Raw genomic sequence first — 18,353 nt, forward strand, 5'->3', positions numbered from 1 at the left:
CCTGGCTGTGATGCTGTGCTTGAACTGCAGACCAAACACATCAAGAGGAGAAAAAGAGCTAACACACGTGGCAGGCATGTGCCCGCTTAGCCAGTACCTGCTACATTGTCACTGCCACGCAGCAAGGTCCCCGGGGAATCACAGGACGATGTAAAGATCCTAGAGGAGAGATGGATTGAGTTCTGACAGTGTCACTTGGTATCTGTGACTTCATGCAAGTCATTCAGCCTCTATGAGTCATTTCTCTATTTGAAAAAACAAAGGGGAGGAATGAAAACAGTGGCTGTCCCCCTGCTGTGTAGGGTTATTATGAGCACCAAGTGCAGTCATAGGTTTGAGCACACTTTGTGAAACTGATGTGCTGGGTGGTGGTTTTGATGAACAGTAGCTAAAATGCAACTCAGTGCTCTGGCTCACCCAGGCCTCCCTCCACCTCAGCTTGTTCTACTTATTTTCTATGCCCCTTGAGCCTGTGAGCCTTGCTGGCCTATTCATCTATTTGGAGCGGGTCTTTTCAATGATATTGGGCATTTATTTGAAAGAATTGATGATTGACTCCCTCCAATCCCCTCCGTTTGTTTATTTGCACAGATCATTAGATAGATGATCTCTACCCCCCCCCCCCCACCCCGCCCTTGGATCCTGAGCTGTTTTTTCCACTTGTGTGGCAGACTTCTTGTACTTTTTATTCAGACAGGGTGTGCTCAGAGAATGAAAGACTAATTTGGCAAAACAATGAATTCAATCAGCTGTGGAAAATACAATTATGTAATTCACTCAAAGCCAAAGATAAATAAATTAAGGTTCTTCTTTGTTTTGAGTTAACTGAACAACAAATAATCGGCATCTCTCCTACTGTTACCCTCACCCTTCTCCTGCGCTGGGGAATCAAGCACAGATAGAAGAGAGTTCACTCCCTACCCAATAGGAGCCCTGGGAGTTCAGTTGATGACCATAAAGTTGAGTCTAGAAGAGCATATTTAGCTGATTAATCAATTACATTCAGCCCACTTTTCCCATAGCTCTGGTTAGTGCACACCTTGCGGTCCTTGCTTTTTAAAAAACCAGGCAGCGTTCTCCATCCCTCCCCTATAATTTCTCATTCATTTTGTTTCTAGGGCCCTCTTCGTGACGGAGGCAGAAGCCCCCATTAAGCAATGCCCAGTGTGCCGGGTTTATATTGAACGCAACGAAGGCTGTGCTCAGATGATGTGTAAGAACTGCAAGCACACGTTTTGCTGGTACTGCCTCCAGAACTTGGACGTAAGTCCCACCTGGAAGAGTCTCCCCGTGTGGTCCTTCTCTATCCCGTATCTGTGCGACAGCCGGTATCTGATGGGCTTTCCTTTTAAAATATTGAGCCTGTTCTTGTTCACCAAAGAAGTTTATTTTTCTTAATGAGACATCCTGAGCCTGCTACTGTAGATACCTCTCTTTGATGACCTTAGGTGTGTTACCTTAACTTTAAAGGCAAGCTTTTATTTAGGGACATTTCCTGCTTTGGGGGCATGGTCTCATTTTATTATGTAAAGGACTATTAGTGTAGTAGTTTTATATTGCTTTTGTAACCAACTACCACAGGCTTGTGGCTTAAAGCAACACAAATTTACTATCATTAGTGCTGTCCATTGGAAGTCTGATACGGATCTCACTGGATTAAAATCAAGGTGTCCGCAGGACTGCATTCTTTCTGGTGGCTCTAGGAGAGGATCCATTTCTTTGCCTATTTTAGCTTCTAGAGGCTGCCTGCATTCCTTGGCTTATGGCTCCTTTTTCCATCTTCAAAGGCAGCATCATCACATCTCTCTGACCCTTCTTCCATGGTCTTAGCTTCCAGAGTGATTCCCTCCGACAGGCTGGGAAAACTTGTCTGCTTTTAAGGATGCGTGTGATTAGGTTGGGCCCCTCTGGATAATGCAGGATAATCTCCCCCATCTCAGGGTCTTTAATCACACTTGCAAAATCCCTTCTGCCATGTAAGGTAACATATTCACAAGTTATGGGGAATAGGCCATCGGCATCTCTAGAGGAGCAGTTATTCTGCCTACCACGATTAGATTGGTGGTTTTTTTTCTTTTTGAATTTAAGGAAAAAAGCCATTCAAATAAATGGTATCTCTTAATTACTATCTCATTCATTGGCGTGAAAGCAGGATCCTTAGTTACCGCTTTCTCAGAGTTCCCTTCCCACATAAAGGGGTCTCGTCTAATTCTTTTCCCCCGCCATGCATGAAGTGTGTCTTCTCAAATTCAGGTGCAGCTCCATTCAGTCCAGTGCTGAGGCTAATGGTAACCTCACAGTTAAAAGGTGATGTGAAGGATTGGAGAGAGTTTTTTCAATTCCAGTGTTTTACAGTTTGGGGTGGCATAAGTTGCTTATAGATATTCCCTATTTGGACCCATAAGATGTGTTCATATCGGTGTAAGCCCTCAGTCATGGTTGGATGGGTGGCCGTTCTTTTCTCAACTTTTCATTTTAATTGCTTAGTTTGCTTTAATTTCATGGGCCATTTGTGTAGTGCTTGAGTATTATACACACTCAGTGAGCGAGTGCAGTTAACATGGCATGCGTGCTGGCCACCACATGCCTGATTTTTAACTGAAAATTAGATAAGTTGTTTAGGCTGACATCTATGAGTAAGAATCTTAATCAGCTTGATGTCAGGATTTCAGGAAGAGGTATGCACTGGGGAGGAGAAAGTTGACATTTTAGACTCTAGAAGCCCAGCAGGTCAGATTGAAAGACATGTTTTCATTCTTTCGAAAAAATCCTATTTATTATAACCCCTTGAATTACAATTATGTTTGCTATTTGAGACCTCTCCTAATTCCAAATGAACGATACTCTGGTTGAGGGTATGACTCACGATTGTACACCCCTCATGCTTTATAAATGAAAGAAATCTTTTCTGATTTCCTTCAGGTTTAACCAAAACAGTAATTGGATTCATATCCACTAGGAGGCTGAGCCCATGAGGTTCTCTTTAGGAGGCAAGAGAGTAAGAGAATAAATATGTGTGCCAGATCACTCCTTCCTTTGGCTGAAATATGTTTTGGGTATGGTGTTGCAAAGAACACAGTGTTCCGTCACTTGTGCTGTTCTGGTACGCGAGTAAAACGCTACAGATGTGAAATTGCTAGATACACAGCATCTTCTTCTGGTCATTGTGTTTTGAGGTTTCATTTTTCTCAGTTTTAGCCAGGGGGCATTGGCTTGTGGATAATGATGTTTTCCTGTAGACAAGTGTTCCACGTCAGATGGTGGGGTTGATCTTTGTTTATAGGAAAGTTTTAGAGCATGGGTCTAGGAGAAGGGTGGTTATCCAAAAGCCAAGCCTGAGACAGACACCAAAAAGAGTGATTTTGAGTTTTGCTGTGGGGAGTTGGGTTTGTTTCTGCCTTGATTCTCATCTCTGCTGTTTCAGAGGATGAGAGAGTCCTCGTCCTCTGCTTTGGGAACCTCAGAGACTTGTCCCCTTCATTTATATCTTCTCTCTCCTGTGACTTCAGCTTCCATTCTCTACTCTCTAACCTACCCACACATTCAACTGTATCCCATTTAAAAACGAGTAACGCTTTTCTCAAGCCTACATCTTTTCCTTACTGCCATTCTATTTCTCTCCTTCCTTTAGAAGCCAAGACTCAAATAAGCATAATCGCCTCTAGCCATTGACACTCCAGTCACTGCAGTGACTCAGATTGCCACTTAGACACACCCTGACTGCATTCTTCCAAGGCTGTGGGAGATTCCTTTTGGGTAAAGTCCAGTGCATACTTTATTCCTCATCTTACCTGGATTCTCCGCTGCCTTTCACATCTCAACCACCTCTGCTCCAGTGATACCATCTCTTCTGATTTCCCTTCTTTGTTTCTGGCCACTGCTCAGTTTCCTTTCCAGGTTTTTCCTTGGCCCTCTCTTAAATGTTTGTGTTCAGTAACCTCTTCACTTCTCAGTCTGCACCCTCTGTCTGGGTAATCTCATCTACTTCTGTGGTTTCTTCAGCCCGAGGACGTTGCTTCCCAAGTCTTTTTCCCAAAATCCAGATCTATGTAATCAGCTGTCTTTTGAACAGTAGTGCTTAAATGTCTCAGGTATCTCTCAAGTTCAACACGTCCAAACTGTTGTCATCATCTTCCCAATAAAATGCATCTCTATGTTGTCACTTCCCTCAATAAAGCCTTCTATGCAGTGCTTCTCCCTCATCTGTGATTTCTTCTCCCTGTTTCCCCGTCTAGTTAGTTACCTTCTTAATTCTTCATGGCTGTATTTACCTCTTCTCCATCTCAGCCACTGGCATTTTATCTCAGCTGGTTGACTACGAAGCCTTTTAGCTGCCTCATTCGTGGTCCTCTCATTCCATTCTAGCTCTGCTAGAGCTACCTTTCAAAGGTAATTGGTATGGTCATTAATCTTGCTTAGAATCAATGGAGTCTCAAGAACTATCATCTGTTTTCACTCGATGAGTTGTAAAATTACTAAGATACTGTCTAAGGATTGTCAGCTTGGAGCTTCCACAGGCTGTCGTTAATATCACCAGAAAGAGCCTTTGCTTCCAGGGAGGTGATCTGATGGGGTTCGTATCCATTTCTCAACTCAAAAGTGCGTGTTTACTGAAACCTCTCTTTGCTTTTCAGAATGACATTTTCCTCAGACATTATGACAAAGGGCCGTGTAGGAATAAGCTCGGCCACTCGAGAGCCTCAGTGATGTGGAACCGAACACAGGTACCCTGACCTTGAAAGGAGCGTGAGAGAAACCAGACTTAGGATGGGTTAAAAAGCCCGCCTACTTATCCTCCCCACTCCATTCCCTATTTACCCAGCCCAGCCTGAGAGGTTCTGGGGAACTTCTGGGGCCTGAAGTTAATTCATGAGCACAGTCTCCTAGAGGAGAGGTGGAGGGGCAGGGCGACAGAGCAGCCAAGTAATTAACAGTGACCAGCAGAATGAAGATGAATGCTCGTTCTTCCTGAAAAAATGGAGAGAATGACCTTCCCAAAGCCCTTTGAGGCATATTTGCTATAAAAGGCAGGGCTCTAAAATCCCATGAGCCGGACTTCCCTGGTGGCACACATTGTCCGCCTGCCAATGCAGGGGACACGGGTTCGAGCCCTGATCCAGGAGGATCCCACGTGCCGCAGAGCAAAAAAGCCCGCGTGCCACAGCTACTGAGCCTGTGCTCTAGAGCCCGTGAGCCACAACTACTGAAGCCCGTGCGCCTAGAGCCTGTGCTCTGCAACAAGAGAAGCCACCGCAGTGAGGAACCCGTGCACCGCAAAGCAGAGTAGCCCCCGCTTGATACAACTAGAGAGAGCCCATGTGCAACAACGAAGACCAAACGCAGCCAAAAATAAATAAATTTATTAAATAAAATAAAATCCTACGAGCCCCTGTTGGGGCTTAGATCCCTCTGTACATATCATTGTGTGTTTACGTGGCAGGTTCAAAGGGAGTCCTGGTTTATTTTTAATAGTATTTATTTGTTTGTTTGTTTGTTTATTTCCGTGTTCCTTTTGAGAGAGTCAGTGTTCATAGCCTAGTAACCATTATTAGCATCCCTCTAAGACTGTTGAAGAAACAGGTAGAGAGCCAACACCAACAATTCATGATCCCGCTGGGCTTGCGCCAGAGCCTGAGTTAGCATTTGGTTTGTCCTTCCGGGCATTGGCTAGAAGGTCCCATAATTGTAACTGCTTTATGTGCCTGAGATGGTGTCTTAGTTCAAGCTGCTATAACAGAATACCCTAGACTGGGCAGCTCAAACCACAGATTTATTTCTCACGGTTCTGAAGATTGGAAGTCTGAGATCAGGGTGCCAGTGTGGTTGGGTTCTGGTGAGGACCCTCTTCATGGTTTACAGATGGCCATCTTCTCACTGTGTCCTCACATGGCAGAGAATGGAGAGAGAAGCAAGCTCTCTGCTGTCTCTTTTTATAAGGGCACTAATCCCATCATGAGGACACCACCCTCATGTCCTAATTACCTACCAAAGGCCCCCATTTCCAAACATCATCATACTGGGGATTAGGGTTTCAACCTATGAATTTTGGGGGGGGACACAAACAGTCCACAGCTCATGGTAGAGTGTACACATAGGAAGATTGAACTGCTGAAATAGGCTTTTCTTCTACATTTCCAGGTGGTCGGGATTCTTGTGGGGTTGGGCATCATTGCCTTGGTGACTTCACCCTTGCTGCTCCTGGCTTCCCCATGTATAATCTGTTGCATCTGCAAGTCCTGTCGGGGCAAGAAGAAAAAGCATGACCCATCCACAACCTAAAGATCTCCGTTCGTATCCATGTGCCACAGATGTCTGGGTTATACGAGACAGCACAGTGATAAAGCCCCCCTTAGTGAACTCGCCTTCCCCTCCTTGCCAGACTTTGGAAGTGCCTCTGTGTCCAGACTTTGAACTTGCCTGCCCACCTTCGGCATCCAAAAAGGCCAAGCGCTGGTGCGTATGTTCCTGTGTAAAGAGAACCGAGTTCAACAGTCCAGGCCATGTCTATGGAGCGTGTTGGAAAGCTTTGGTGTTGATGGGGAGGAACTAACACACCATCATGCTATCGTCTGAAGGATCCCACTGGACTGTTCAACTTCCAGCCACATTCAAGGAGCCTGAATGAACACTTGGTGTAATAAATGTGCTGCCAGTTATGACAACACACGTTAACTGAGAAGCCAGAGTCTGTTGTGTTGATTGGACCATCATGAGAAGCATGAGGAAAACCTCCTGTAGGAGGGGAAGAATCAGACTGTTTAAGGGGAAATTCTTATAAGAATTGTAATTCTTGTAAGAATTATAAGAGAGCTGCTTATCTTAGGAGCTGATATGGCGGTTCTGCCTCTGCCGTTAGCAGGTGTGCTGATTCCCCAGGAATTTGGCGGAAACACAATAGGTTTCTCCTGTGTGGTCTCAGTGTCAAGCAGGAGAAATTGCTATGCAGAGGGAGTTGTCCCTTCCCAGGAAAAGGGCTGCAGCAGGTAAAACAATCTGGTCTAATGTAGTATCTCTCCCCTGGGTGATAAACTTTTCTTACAGCTAGTAGCTGTGGTCTACAGGATTGTTTTATATGAAGTATGGGTAAAGTGGCAGAGATTCAAAATCATCATCACAGGTATCAGGGACCTTTCTTGAGCTCTCTGTTCATGCACCCAACAGATATAGAATTGGACCTGCAAGTACACACGGAGAGTGAATATTAAAGTCCATAGGTATATCTAGAATCTGTATAACTTGCTGCCTACCTAGAGTTTCTATTCATTGGGCATGAATGGATTTACCCAATAGTACACACAAAATAAATGTTTACTTAAAAGCCATTCTTCTGGGATGGTTATAATATGGTTTATTATAAATCAACCTAAATATTTTTTGCATATTATATATGTAAATTTTGGTTACAAGTTCATAAGTTCCCCAAAGGTTTTGACTCATAAACGTAACTCTTTTAAAATAGTACAATGTGCCATCCCAGTTTGTAAAAACGCTAATTGATCATCAAGTTGTTTATGTATTTTCAGACACGATTCAGAGCAGCTCTCTTCCCAGCAGCAAAGTTTTGCTCTTTCAGCATCTGTTAGGGCAGTCAGAGTACTTTTTGTATGTACAGGGCACTGATAAAACAACAAAAAATATCTGAGAAACAAAATGTAAATGCTTTATGTATCTTAAATAGTTTGGGTTCGTATCACCTCACTGTGGCTTATTTTTCCCATTATTCTATTAGTCAGATTTTGAATAAATGAGTTTTGAAAAGACAGTAACTTTTACTATAGTTGCCATTAGCAAAGTAACCTGATGCTTCGTGAGAACCATGTTAAATGTTAGTGGACGGCTCTCCTTGAAGCTAGGGGTACCACATCAAGACCTATCAGGACCTATTTTCTGAGGTAACTGGGTAACTAGACTATTAAATTGCTGCTATCCTGGACCTGTTATTAAAGAACGATGCTTTGCCTATGTAATGGATTGTATTCTAAGTGGGGATGTATATATTTAAGAAACTTTAATTCACATGTACATATTGATATCTGTATAGTACATCTATTGGTTGTGTACATTTTTATTTACTGTTTGTATAGAACATAGATGAGAACTCTGGGAAAACTTTTGAATGGCCACCAACCCCAAAATATTTTAAATTATTCATTAGGAATTTCTCAATATTAAGTGTCTTTATTTTCCTTTGAAACTCTAAACACTTCAGGAAAACAAATCAATCTCTTCTTCTAGCACTGTATTTCATATTAGTACAAATATAAATGGATTTATATTTGAGTAATCTGCTTTTTCTTACACTGCCTTATTATAGTACAGGGCATTTATAACTGCTCAGGGGATCACAGGAACTCAACTGAAATTGAATTTTTGTACCAAGAATGTCAGTCATGGCAATGTACTCCCCATATTAATACAGTCTTCAAGCTGGGTTCCACAAAGAATCTTTAAACAGGGGCTGATTTCAAGTAACCTAAAATTCTGTTATCTGAGGCAGAGCTCCTGAATTTGGAGTAAAAGTGGAAGAAAGCATCTATGCTATTATTTCCTTGACAAACTGAAGGACTATGTCTTCTCACAGAGATGCTATAAAAGAATTAGCTTACTTTTTTTGTGGGGAGTGGGAAGTGTTTGTCAAATAGATTTAAAATAACTGGATTTAGAGGGACTTCCCTGGTGGTCCAGTGGTTAAGACTCCGTGTTTCCACTGCAGGGAACACGGGTTCGATCCCTAGTCAGGGAACTAAGATCCCGCAAGCCATGCAGTACAGCCAAAAAATATATATAACATAAAATAATTTTAAAAAAGAACTGAAGTAGAGAATAGCTTAAAATAACTGGATTTAAGTTTTTAAATGTTGAAAAGTGCCTGAAAACTGGTGATTTCTTCCTTAAAGCGCTCAACTATTTGGCCTGTGTGAGATTGTTGGAATCAACAGGAAGAGGTTGGTTGGTTAAAACCCACTTATATCTCCAGTGCATCAAAGGGTGAGATGCAAGCCAGTCTAGAGATTGTGTTTATAATGGGGAAAGCTGGCAACTTTGATAACAGAGACTGATGTTTTCGTTTTGTATAACTGGCCAGAGAAAGGGTTTACCCTTGTCGCCTTCCTCTGTTTGTCAGCTCTGTCCTTCCCTAGTGATTCTCTGTCCGTCCTAGTAAGAAATATGGGTCTATCTAATTATCTTTGGATGTTGTGGCAGAAGATCGTTTGGTTTGAAGTAGTGTAGTCCATTTGAAATAGAAATTAAACAAATCCTTCGCCACATTGTAATCTGGATGGGATAACTCACCATCCAGAAAAGCTATTGGATGTAATTCCATAACGTTTAGCTGTTGCCCCTTCTAGGGATTTTTTCCATTGTTATTAGGCAGGGAGGTGAAGAGGAAAACCACTTGGAACCAAGTTTTAGAATCTTAGGCATCCTATTTGTTCATGCCATGGATGTTTGCTCCCGACTTGAAATCCCTAGTTTGAAAGAGGCCTTTGAAAAACCAACAATTCACAGTGTGAATTTTCTTGTCGCTGGCATCACAAAAATCTCACCTATTCAGGTTTGAAAATCTACATGTTTATTTGAATGTAAATCACCGTTTCTTAGAACCCCAATTGTCTCTTAAAAATTATAGAGAATCTAGGGCTTCCCTGGTGGCGCAGTGGTTGAGAGTCCACCTGCCGATGCAGGGGGCACGGGTTCGTGCCCCGATCCGGGAAGATCCCATATGCCGCGGAGCGGCTGGGACCGTGAGCCATGGCCACTGAGCCTGCGCGTCCGGAGCCTGTGCTCCGCAACAGGAGAGGCCACAACAGTGAGAGGCCCGCGTACCGCAAAAAAAAAAAATAAATTATACAGAATCTAGATATGTATTACTTTAGCCTTCCCTATGCAGTGCTTCTAAAAGACTTTCTGTTCATGAACAGATGCCTTTATGTATATAGAATATGTGTATATGTGTAGCTTTCAAGATAGTTTCAGAATGCCTTTGATGAATGACATTTTATAAAGCTGTTACGGTTGATATCTATAGGCTGTTACATCTCATGTTGATTCATCATCCAGAAAGTTTTGTTACGTATTTAAGAAATTGCTGTAGTATTATATTTTTCCAAGTATTTGAGAGGAAAATAGCTGTTTTAGTCTCTCTGGCCCCAATAAATGTGGAGCAGGAAATCAAGTGTGTTATTTTTTGTTATGCTGCATGTTTTTAGACACGTTCAATTTTATCATCCAGGAGCCAACCAAGTCATTATTAAATCTTAGGTTCGGAACTGACAAAAAAGTAACCTAATCTGCAATACCATATATGGAAGTAACTCTTGCTACCTTGTTTCTTAAAAGAAATAGGAGCGGGCTTCCCTGGTGGCGCAGTGGTTGAGAATCTGCCTATGCAGGGAACACGTGTTCGACGAGCACTGGTCTGGGAGGATCCCACCTGCCGTGGAGCAACTAGGCCCGTGAGCCACAACTACTGAGCCTGCGCGCATCTGGAGCCTGTGCTCTGCCACAAGAGAGGCCGCAATAGTGAGAGGCCCGCGCACCACGATGAAGAGTGGCCCCCGCTTGCCACAACTAGAGAAAGCCCTTGCACAGAAACAAAGACCCAACACAGCAAAAATAAATAAATTAATTAATAAACTCCAATCCCCAACATCTTCTTTAAAAAAAAAAAAAGGAAATAGGATCAAGTGTGATGCCTTCACTTGTTGCAGACTTTCTGTTGTGTGTGTGATACTTCACTCTGCCAATGCACAGGCATTGATCATTATCCAGAAAAATAACCAATAATTTAGGTCTTTGATCATCCTAATAAAAAATGCCAGGCATCAGAGCTATCAGTTCTATAAAATACGTGTTGGGTTCCGTGTGCTCTAAGGTCAGTTCTAACCTCCCAAAAGTATGGTAGAGGAATGTGTTTCCTTGTTATGATTTTTATAGAAAGGATTTACAGGTAGAGGGTTAACTTCAGGTCATTAACATTTGATTAGTATTCAAGGCAGGACTCGCCTGAAGTTGAGTGCCAGAAGTTGCTTAACAACTAGGACTTGTGTCTCTGCAAAACTGGAAACTCACATTCCTATACTGGTGTTGATGCCTTTTTGCTGAATGTTACTTGCTTCTAATATGATACCTGAGCACAAAGGTTTACAACTGACTTATAATTCAAATTTCATTTTCTAAGCATTCAGTTTGGAGGAAATAAGATCATTTAAAAACATTTTTGGGTTACCGTTTCTTAATTTGCTTAATTGTCTCCTAGAATGTCAACATTATTTCATTTTTAAAGTGCTTATTATTTGCTGAACTTGAATTTGCATTTCCAAAGAATTATTGAATGAACCATTTTATACAGCAGTGATTTTAATTAATCCCCTAACCAGCAAACTCATTGCAATGTAAATTATGAATCTAGTGAGTTTGGTGGAGAATTATAATTAGGTTTTCCTGTAATTCAATTATTTTCATTTGTTAGATAATAAATCTAGGTATTTTTTGGACCCTAAAGATAGTATCCAGCTCTACATTATGAGAAAGAAATGAATTTCTTTGAATAATTTAAGAGTAACTATAGTATGTTTTATTTATATATTTTTGTGTATGCTTTTTAAAAAACTTTTGAGAACAATATTATGAAATAAGTGGGGCAGATATTGGATCTACTTCATAGAGAAAGCAATAGTTTTGTGGACATGTCCTGCCAGGGGTCATACTATTTATAAGTGACAGATAGAAAAAGAATGCCACAGGAGTTCCCTGGTGGTCTAGTGGTTAGGATTCTGGGCTTTTTACTGCTGTGGCCCGGGTTTAATCTTAACCTGGTCGGGGAACTGAGATCCTACAAGCAGCGTGGCCAAAAAAAAAAAAAAAATACCAGCTAGTAATTCTGAGTTTGCCTTTACTCTCAGGTCTGTGAGTTCCAAGAAAATGTCCTCCTCTTCCAATTGCCTGCATCAATGGAGGTATGTATAAAAGAATGTGTTATTTCAAATAATCACTTAGAGTCTGTATTTTGGTGTGTCTGACAACATGCCTAGGGCAAAGGGCCACCCCCTGAGATCGACCCCAATCACTCCCTGGGGTTCATCTAGAGAAGGGCAGGAGACAGGAGACAGATGGTGATTCCTTAGAGAAGTAATGCAGGGGTGTGTATCTGATTTGCTATTGGAACTAGAATTATAGCTGTGTCCATGTACTTACTCCAAAAGCCAAAGTGTTTACCTCTTCCCCACAAATACGAGGTACATTGTCATCAGTTCCTTTTAATGTTTACAATCAAGACTCAACGTGATTAACTCAGATCCAGATTCTTCCCTATTAACATTACTAACTTGTACTCTAAAGTGTATTTGTGGCCTAGAATTAAATAAATCAGTCGATTGGCAGTTTCAAAAGCAAGAAAAGAGGCTCTAAATAATGAAATTAATGAATTTCTGATCTGTATAAAGACGTGCTTTGAATTCCATTTTCTGCATAAACTTTGTCTTTCAGTTTTATCAGCTTTCCTTTTTCTGTGTGTTATAACTAGGATTCAGGCTTTTGATGAGAAGCAGATTAAGTCTAATGTTAGCCATTTTATCTTGTGGTTCCTTACTGACCTGGCGTGATTTGAGGGGGTATATTTTCTTTTGGAGGGAGTGGATGGGTGGTTGACATTAATGCTATTGAACATATTTAGATAAAATAAACATGAAGATTTTCTTGAGGTGAGTTGTGAGACATCTGATTATTCATCAGCCTGGGCTGATTTTTTTTTTTTAACTTTTTTTTTTTTTTTTTTTTGGCGGTACACGGGCCTCTCACTGTTGGGGCCTCTCCCGTTGCAGAGCACAGGCTCAGGACGCGCAGGCTCAGCGGCCATGGCTCATGGGCCCAGCCACTCCGCGGCATGTGGGATCTTCCCGGACCAGGGCACGAACCTGTGTCCCCTGCATCGGCAAGCGGACTCTCAACCACTGTGCCACCAGGGAAGCCCTGGACTGATTTTTTTGAAGTCAAGCCAGTTTGTTTCACTAAAAGCAAACAAGTCCAGAAATCCACACACTGCCCTGCATGGTGTGTCCCAAATTCCAGCCTGGCCCTTGGACTTTGGCACCACAAGGGTACGTGAACAAAGTTGGGAGAGTGTTGGTAAATCTGAGACACCCCAGGCACAGAACCAGCAGGCGATGTCCTCTGTTCTCCCTGCCTTCTGCTAGTCCAGGTGGTGTGGGGTTGGGGGACAGACACCCAGCTTTAATAAGTGGCTTCAGTTCCAGGCCTGGCTTTGCTCTTGACTGGTGCTGTGGTTTGGGGCCAGCCATTTATCACATAGTGTCATTTTGTCTATTTTAACTCAGGCTTAGGAGGATAGGATGAGATCACGAATGTCAAAGTGCTTCTAAGTGTTCTTTGTTAGGAGGGGAGAGGAGAGGGAGCCATTGTACTGTGTGTGCTGTGGCTGTGAGTGTGGGTGATGAGTTTGTAGTCAGACATTCTTTCCAAAGGAGAAAAGAGAACTAAGGGGGGGGTCCCCAAAATATATTTCAAGCTTGTGAATGTGTGTGAGGTAGGAATGACCTCCTCAGTAAATATGTTGTCTTTTTAGATTTAAAATATTCCTGGGCTTCCCTGGTGGCACAGTGGTTGAGAGTCCACCTGCTGATGCAGGAGACACGGGTTCGTGCCCCGGTCTGGGAAGATCCCGCGTGCCGCAGAGCAGCTGGGCCCGTGAGCCATGGCCGCTGAGCCTGCGCGTCCGGAGCCTGTGCTGCGCAACGGGAGAGGCCACAACAGTGAGAGGCCCGCATACCGCCAAAAAAAAATATATATATATATATATTCCTTCATGTCACTTTTTCACAAATATTTCACAAGCATGTAGCTAATTTTATGCTCCATTAAAATGGAGGATATGTGGAGAAAGAAATGCGTTCATAAAAGCACAAGAAGTTTTTCTTGGGGGAGGTTTATGGTAAAAACTTGCATTTACAAGATTTCTTATGGTGTGCAAAGTACTTTGAATCACATTTCCATTGGCTCTTCATACTATTCTGGGAAGTAGCTATTAATATGCCCCTCCCCCAATTTACAGATGGGAGCTGAGACTCAGGGGCTAGGTGACGTGGCCCAAGTTCATAAAGTGGGTTGGTGGCAAAGCTAGAGTTTGAACCCACATCTTGCATGAGCCAGCCTAGGGCCTCTTAGCATTATTTTAATTTTTAAAATAGTGGCTTAAAGCGACACATTGATTAATCTCAGTTTCTGTACATCGGAAGTTTGGCATGATGTACTCGGGTTCTCAGCTCAGACTCTCACTGGGCTGAAGATCAAGGTGTTGGCCCAAGTGTGTTTTAATTTGGGGCTCGGGGTTCTCTTCCAAGCTCACTGGTTGTTGGCAGAATTCAGTTCGTTCTCATGCCTTCTGTGTGGTGCCCTCCATCTTCAAGCCACGTCGAGTCCTTCTTATAATTCAGATCTCTTTGGCTGCATCTTTCTGACTTCCATAATTTTAAATTATAAAGTGGCCAATGGGAACATGTTTGTCATTTTCAATAGGAAATTTAACTTTTTACCGTTCTGTTTCCCTGCCCCTTGAAGCCAAGCAGTTTGCAGACGTGCTAGTATCAACTAGAAGAAATCACAAACTCAGGGAAGAGTTAAAAGCAATATCTAGCTTCCTACGAGGGAACTGTTGATCTGAACTTTCAGTTGAGCCTAGCATGGCCAAGGTTTTAACAGTAACTCTGCTTCTGGCTGGCGTCCTTGAGAGGTCTCCTTGGTCTTTACGTGAGACAGATTTTTCCACATGGGCTTAGAAGAAAACCTGATCTCATCTTTCTGAACAAACCTTCAGAAGATTCAGGATTGGACTGAATCTTGTGTTGGATTCAGGAAGGACAACTCCTTTCAAGAGTTGACTTAAAGTACAGGATGGTGTTTCCACCCAGGTCAGACCAATTTAGCGAGTTGCTGCCTGTTGTTGAAGGACCTGCACTGAAAGTCAAGGTCATCACCTCTTCCATTTTCCTGCCCCAGTGCAGGAATACAGACCCTGACCAGACACTTTAGATGTTTTAAAGTAGAATGGCCACTTCTCTGACTAGAAATGGAAGACTAGAGGGAGATGTGAGACCTCTACTAGTTCCTTTTGGCTTTGGACAATTTACAATTTATCTTGGCCTCAGTTTCCTCATCTTGAAAATTGGAAGTGATTATTTTCTAAGTCCACTTCAAATCTAACCTTTCGTGTAAGATGGAAAAGATTACTAGCACCCATTGTGAGCCTCATATCCATGAGAATAGTACACAAAAGGGAAATTCTCCTTATTAGACAAGGAACTGGTAATTACCGGAAGAAGCTTCCAGGCATAAAATTATAGATAATTCCAGAAGCATGTAAAATATAGTACAAGTTTATTTAAAATAAGCAAATTCAAAGAACAATGGTTGAACTTGGTTTGTTTACAGCTCTTGATGGCTGAAAAGACTTACAACAAAAGTTGTTTGGGGAATTTTCAGGGATGTGTTTCCTCTAGTACTTATATTAAAAACATCAGAACCTCAGTATCCTTATTTTAAACACACAATGGACTGTTTATTCTGAGTGCGTCAGTCTGAGGAGTCTTTTTAACATTCAGTTGCTTAGTATTGATTAATTTATCTCTATGTTTCCTATACACATGGCATGTTCTGTGAATTGAATTAAATTTACGGCACATATGTACATGTGTTAATGGATGTGTTATAGGATAGTATATATGATAGTATATTTACCTATCTGTATATCTAGTGTGTGTGTGTGTGTGTGTGTGTGTGTGTAGTAGATAGATAGATGGATGGATGGGCACATCTACTTAGGAACAAAGAAATTTTTATTCAGACTTAATAAATTTTATTTTCAAAAGTAGAACACAAAACTACTTCTGGATTTCAAAAACAGTAAACTAAAAAGCAAAAGCTAAATCAATATTCAAAAAATTCTTTAAAATTTTGACTTTTAAACATTTGAGATTTAATTTTAAGAATGGTCACACTAAAACTCATTTCTAATATTTAAATCTGATGTCACAAATATATCATAACCAAGCAAGTAAAATAAAGACTTAAACAAATCTTCAGGTTTAATTTCTATTACCCATTTTAATGAAAACAAAAATGTGTGTTGATTGCATCTTAAAATAAAAATGGGGAAAAAAAGGGAAATGACCGTATTCCTTCCTTACTGCTCATTCATAATCTACAGGGTATTTCTCGAATGTTTCCACATAAACATCCTCAACTGATATAAGAACACGAACTCACCCTTGGAAGGAAGAGAATGACCTGAAAGCATTGCCCAAAGTGAACCGCTGAGGACTAGAAACTTTTTGACATCACCTGTTTACTTTTTAATTCTGTCTTTAACATTCATCTAAAATTAGAATCTGCTCCATATTATTTTGATTTCATTTTAAAGATAACATTGTAAATTACCTAAGTAAAATTCACTTCTTAAAGATGCTTCACCTTTGCCTTGTTTCCTCCAGGACATGGCCCATCTGTAGTTGAACACACTGAAGAAGGCAAGTCTATTAGGTTACCATTCTCATTATGAAGCATGTATTCAGTTCCGTCTTTGTACAAACAAATGTGTGGCGATTAGTTGCCTAAAGTGACTCAGTCTGGTTGAGGAGAAAGAACACATCGGGCTATAGAAAGATGAATAACCGTATCGGGTCATGCCTGATAGATGACAGGTGAGTGGCTGAGCTATGTGTTGGGAGCAGGTGGAGGCGGATAGATATTGCTGAAACTTTTTGGTTAGAGCTTTACAGGGACGGTACTGGATCAGGGCTTTGAAAGGTTGTTAGGATTGTGATTGCAAAGGAGACAAGGGCATTACAGAGAGGGGGCATGATGAGAGCAAGGTGGCTTGAGGATTGATAACTAGCCTAATTAAGCCGAAACAAAGCACTTGTAGAACAGAGGAGAGCCAGAAAATGATGAGGAAAAAGAGACTCTTGGGTGCCAGGCTCAGGAGTTGGTGGGTTCTTATTACATTGGGGAGCTGAGTAACAGTTCTGAGCTTGAAGGGTGACACGTGCAAAGGTACACTTTAGCAGGTTAATCTGACAGCACTGTGCTGGTTGAATTGCAAGGGGGAAAGCTGGAAGTGGCATGACTAGTTAGGGGGACCCTGCACTAGTCTAGAGGTATCACTTAATGAAGACCTGGTCCAGAGAAAGGAAAAAAAGCAAAAGAGAAAGATGTTTATACATACACATATATGGTAGTTTCATATATATATATATATCGGTAGCATTTTGGTGGTTATATCACCTACAGAATAAGTGCTTTTAAAAAGTATTACAATATAATTTTCTTATTTGAACATCATCACTACATTGAATCTTAAAGCCTCCGTACAATTGCTATCAGTTTTTACCTAGAGCCAGTTTAGAAAAGGTTTTATTAATGTGAGGCTTACTCATAGGATTTTCCCTTAAATCGTTTTTGGAACAAAACGGAGAATAAATAATAATTCCTCGTAGGGCATGATGAAAGAGCCAGACCAAACATAGAAAAATTGTATGGGGGATATGTTTCTACTTGGTTTTAGGTAATAACTTTAAGTAATTCATAAGAAAGTAGAGAGCACAGGAGAGTTTCTTACATTAATGAATTCATTAGGGTTTAAGAAATGCTTTCAACCAAACTACCTTCTGTTTTAGGGAAAGCTGGGAACACAAAGTACACAACCAGCTTGACAAAGACCGGAAATGGAGCTGAGTTCTGAAAGTCCTTTGAGGAAGTTAATTGACCATGTTGTTTTCATTTACTTGGAAAGGAATTCCCTTTGAAAGTGCAGTGAGGTGTGTCTTTCCCCTTTCTTAGCTGCCACTCTGTCTGATAATAAGATAAGCTGATGTAATCTTATGTTATATACTTTAGTATTTATTGTATGTGAAGGACTAAAGCTTTTAGCAATATCACTTAGCTCAGTGATTCTATTTTACAAAGGATGATTAACCCGTTCTCATTAGAATATTCTTTTGCCCTTTGCCCATGGAAACCTTTTGCTCTCTGTACATCGGACACAGTAGCTGTTGGAGCTCTGCTTACTACAGCTGAACACAGATGCCAGGGAGGAGAGGGGAAGAACACTGAAATTTGGCCAGTTTGGCGGTTTGTTAATCAATACCCATTATTTCAGGAGGAAAAAAAGGAACATCTGCATATAATGATCAGAGACCAACATGGCCATCCCTGTAACGAATAGCAGGAGAGCTCAGCCTCCGCCACCCACCCCCACTCCCCATAGTTCTTTTTTTAATAATTTTTTAAATTTATTTTTGGCTGCATTGGGTCTTCGTTGCTGCGCACGGGCTTTCTCT

At 41.5% G+C, this 18,353-nt stretch overlaps 1 protein-coding gene across 6 annotated transcripts in view; it reads left to right on the forward strand.

Annotated features, from left to right (window-relative positions):
* RNF144B (ring finger protein 144B) overlaps window positions 1-18,353 on the forward strand; it is a 104,935-nt gene that overhangs the window by 68,284 nt on the left and 18,298 nt on the right. For 2 of the 6 annotated variants that reach the window (XM_027128477.1, XM_027128478.1), the window contains 3 exons: window positions 1,119-1,263; window positions 4,635-4,724; window positions 11,907-11,960. In XM_027128477.1, coding sequence (XP_026984278.1) covers window positions 1,119-1,263; window positions 4,635-4,724; window positions 11,907-11,960 — 289 coding nt within the window. The other 4 variants (XM_027128480.1, XM_027128481.1, XM_027128482.1 and 1 more) reach the window with 4 other exon arrangements.

The sequence above is a fragment of the Aethalodelphis obliquidens genome, unplaced genomic scaffold (genome assembly GCF_003676395.1).
Source record: "Aethalodelphis obliquidens isolate GAN/ISIS:26980383/991018 unplaced genomic scaffold, ASM367639v1 scaffold34, whole genome shotgun sequence".
In the NCBI taxonomy this organism is placed as follows: domain Eukaryota; kingdom Metazoa; phylum Chordata; class Mammalia; order Artiodactyla; family Delphinidae; genus Aethalodelphis; species Aethalodelphis obliquidens.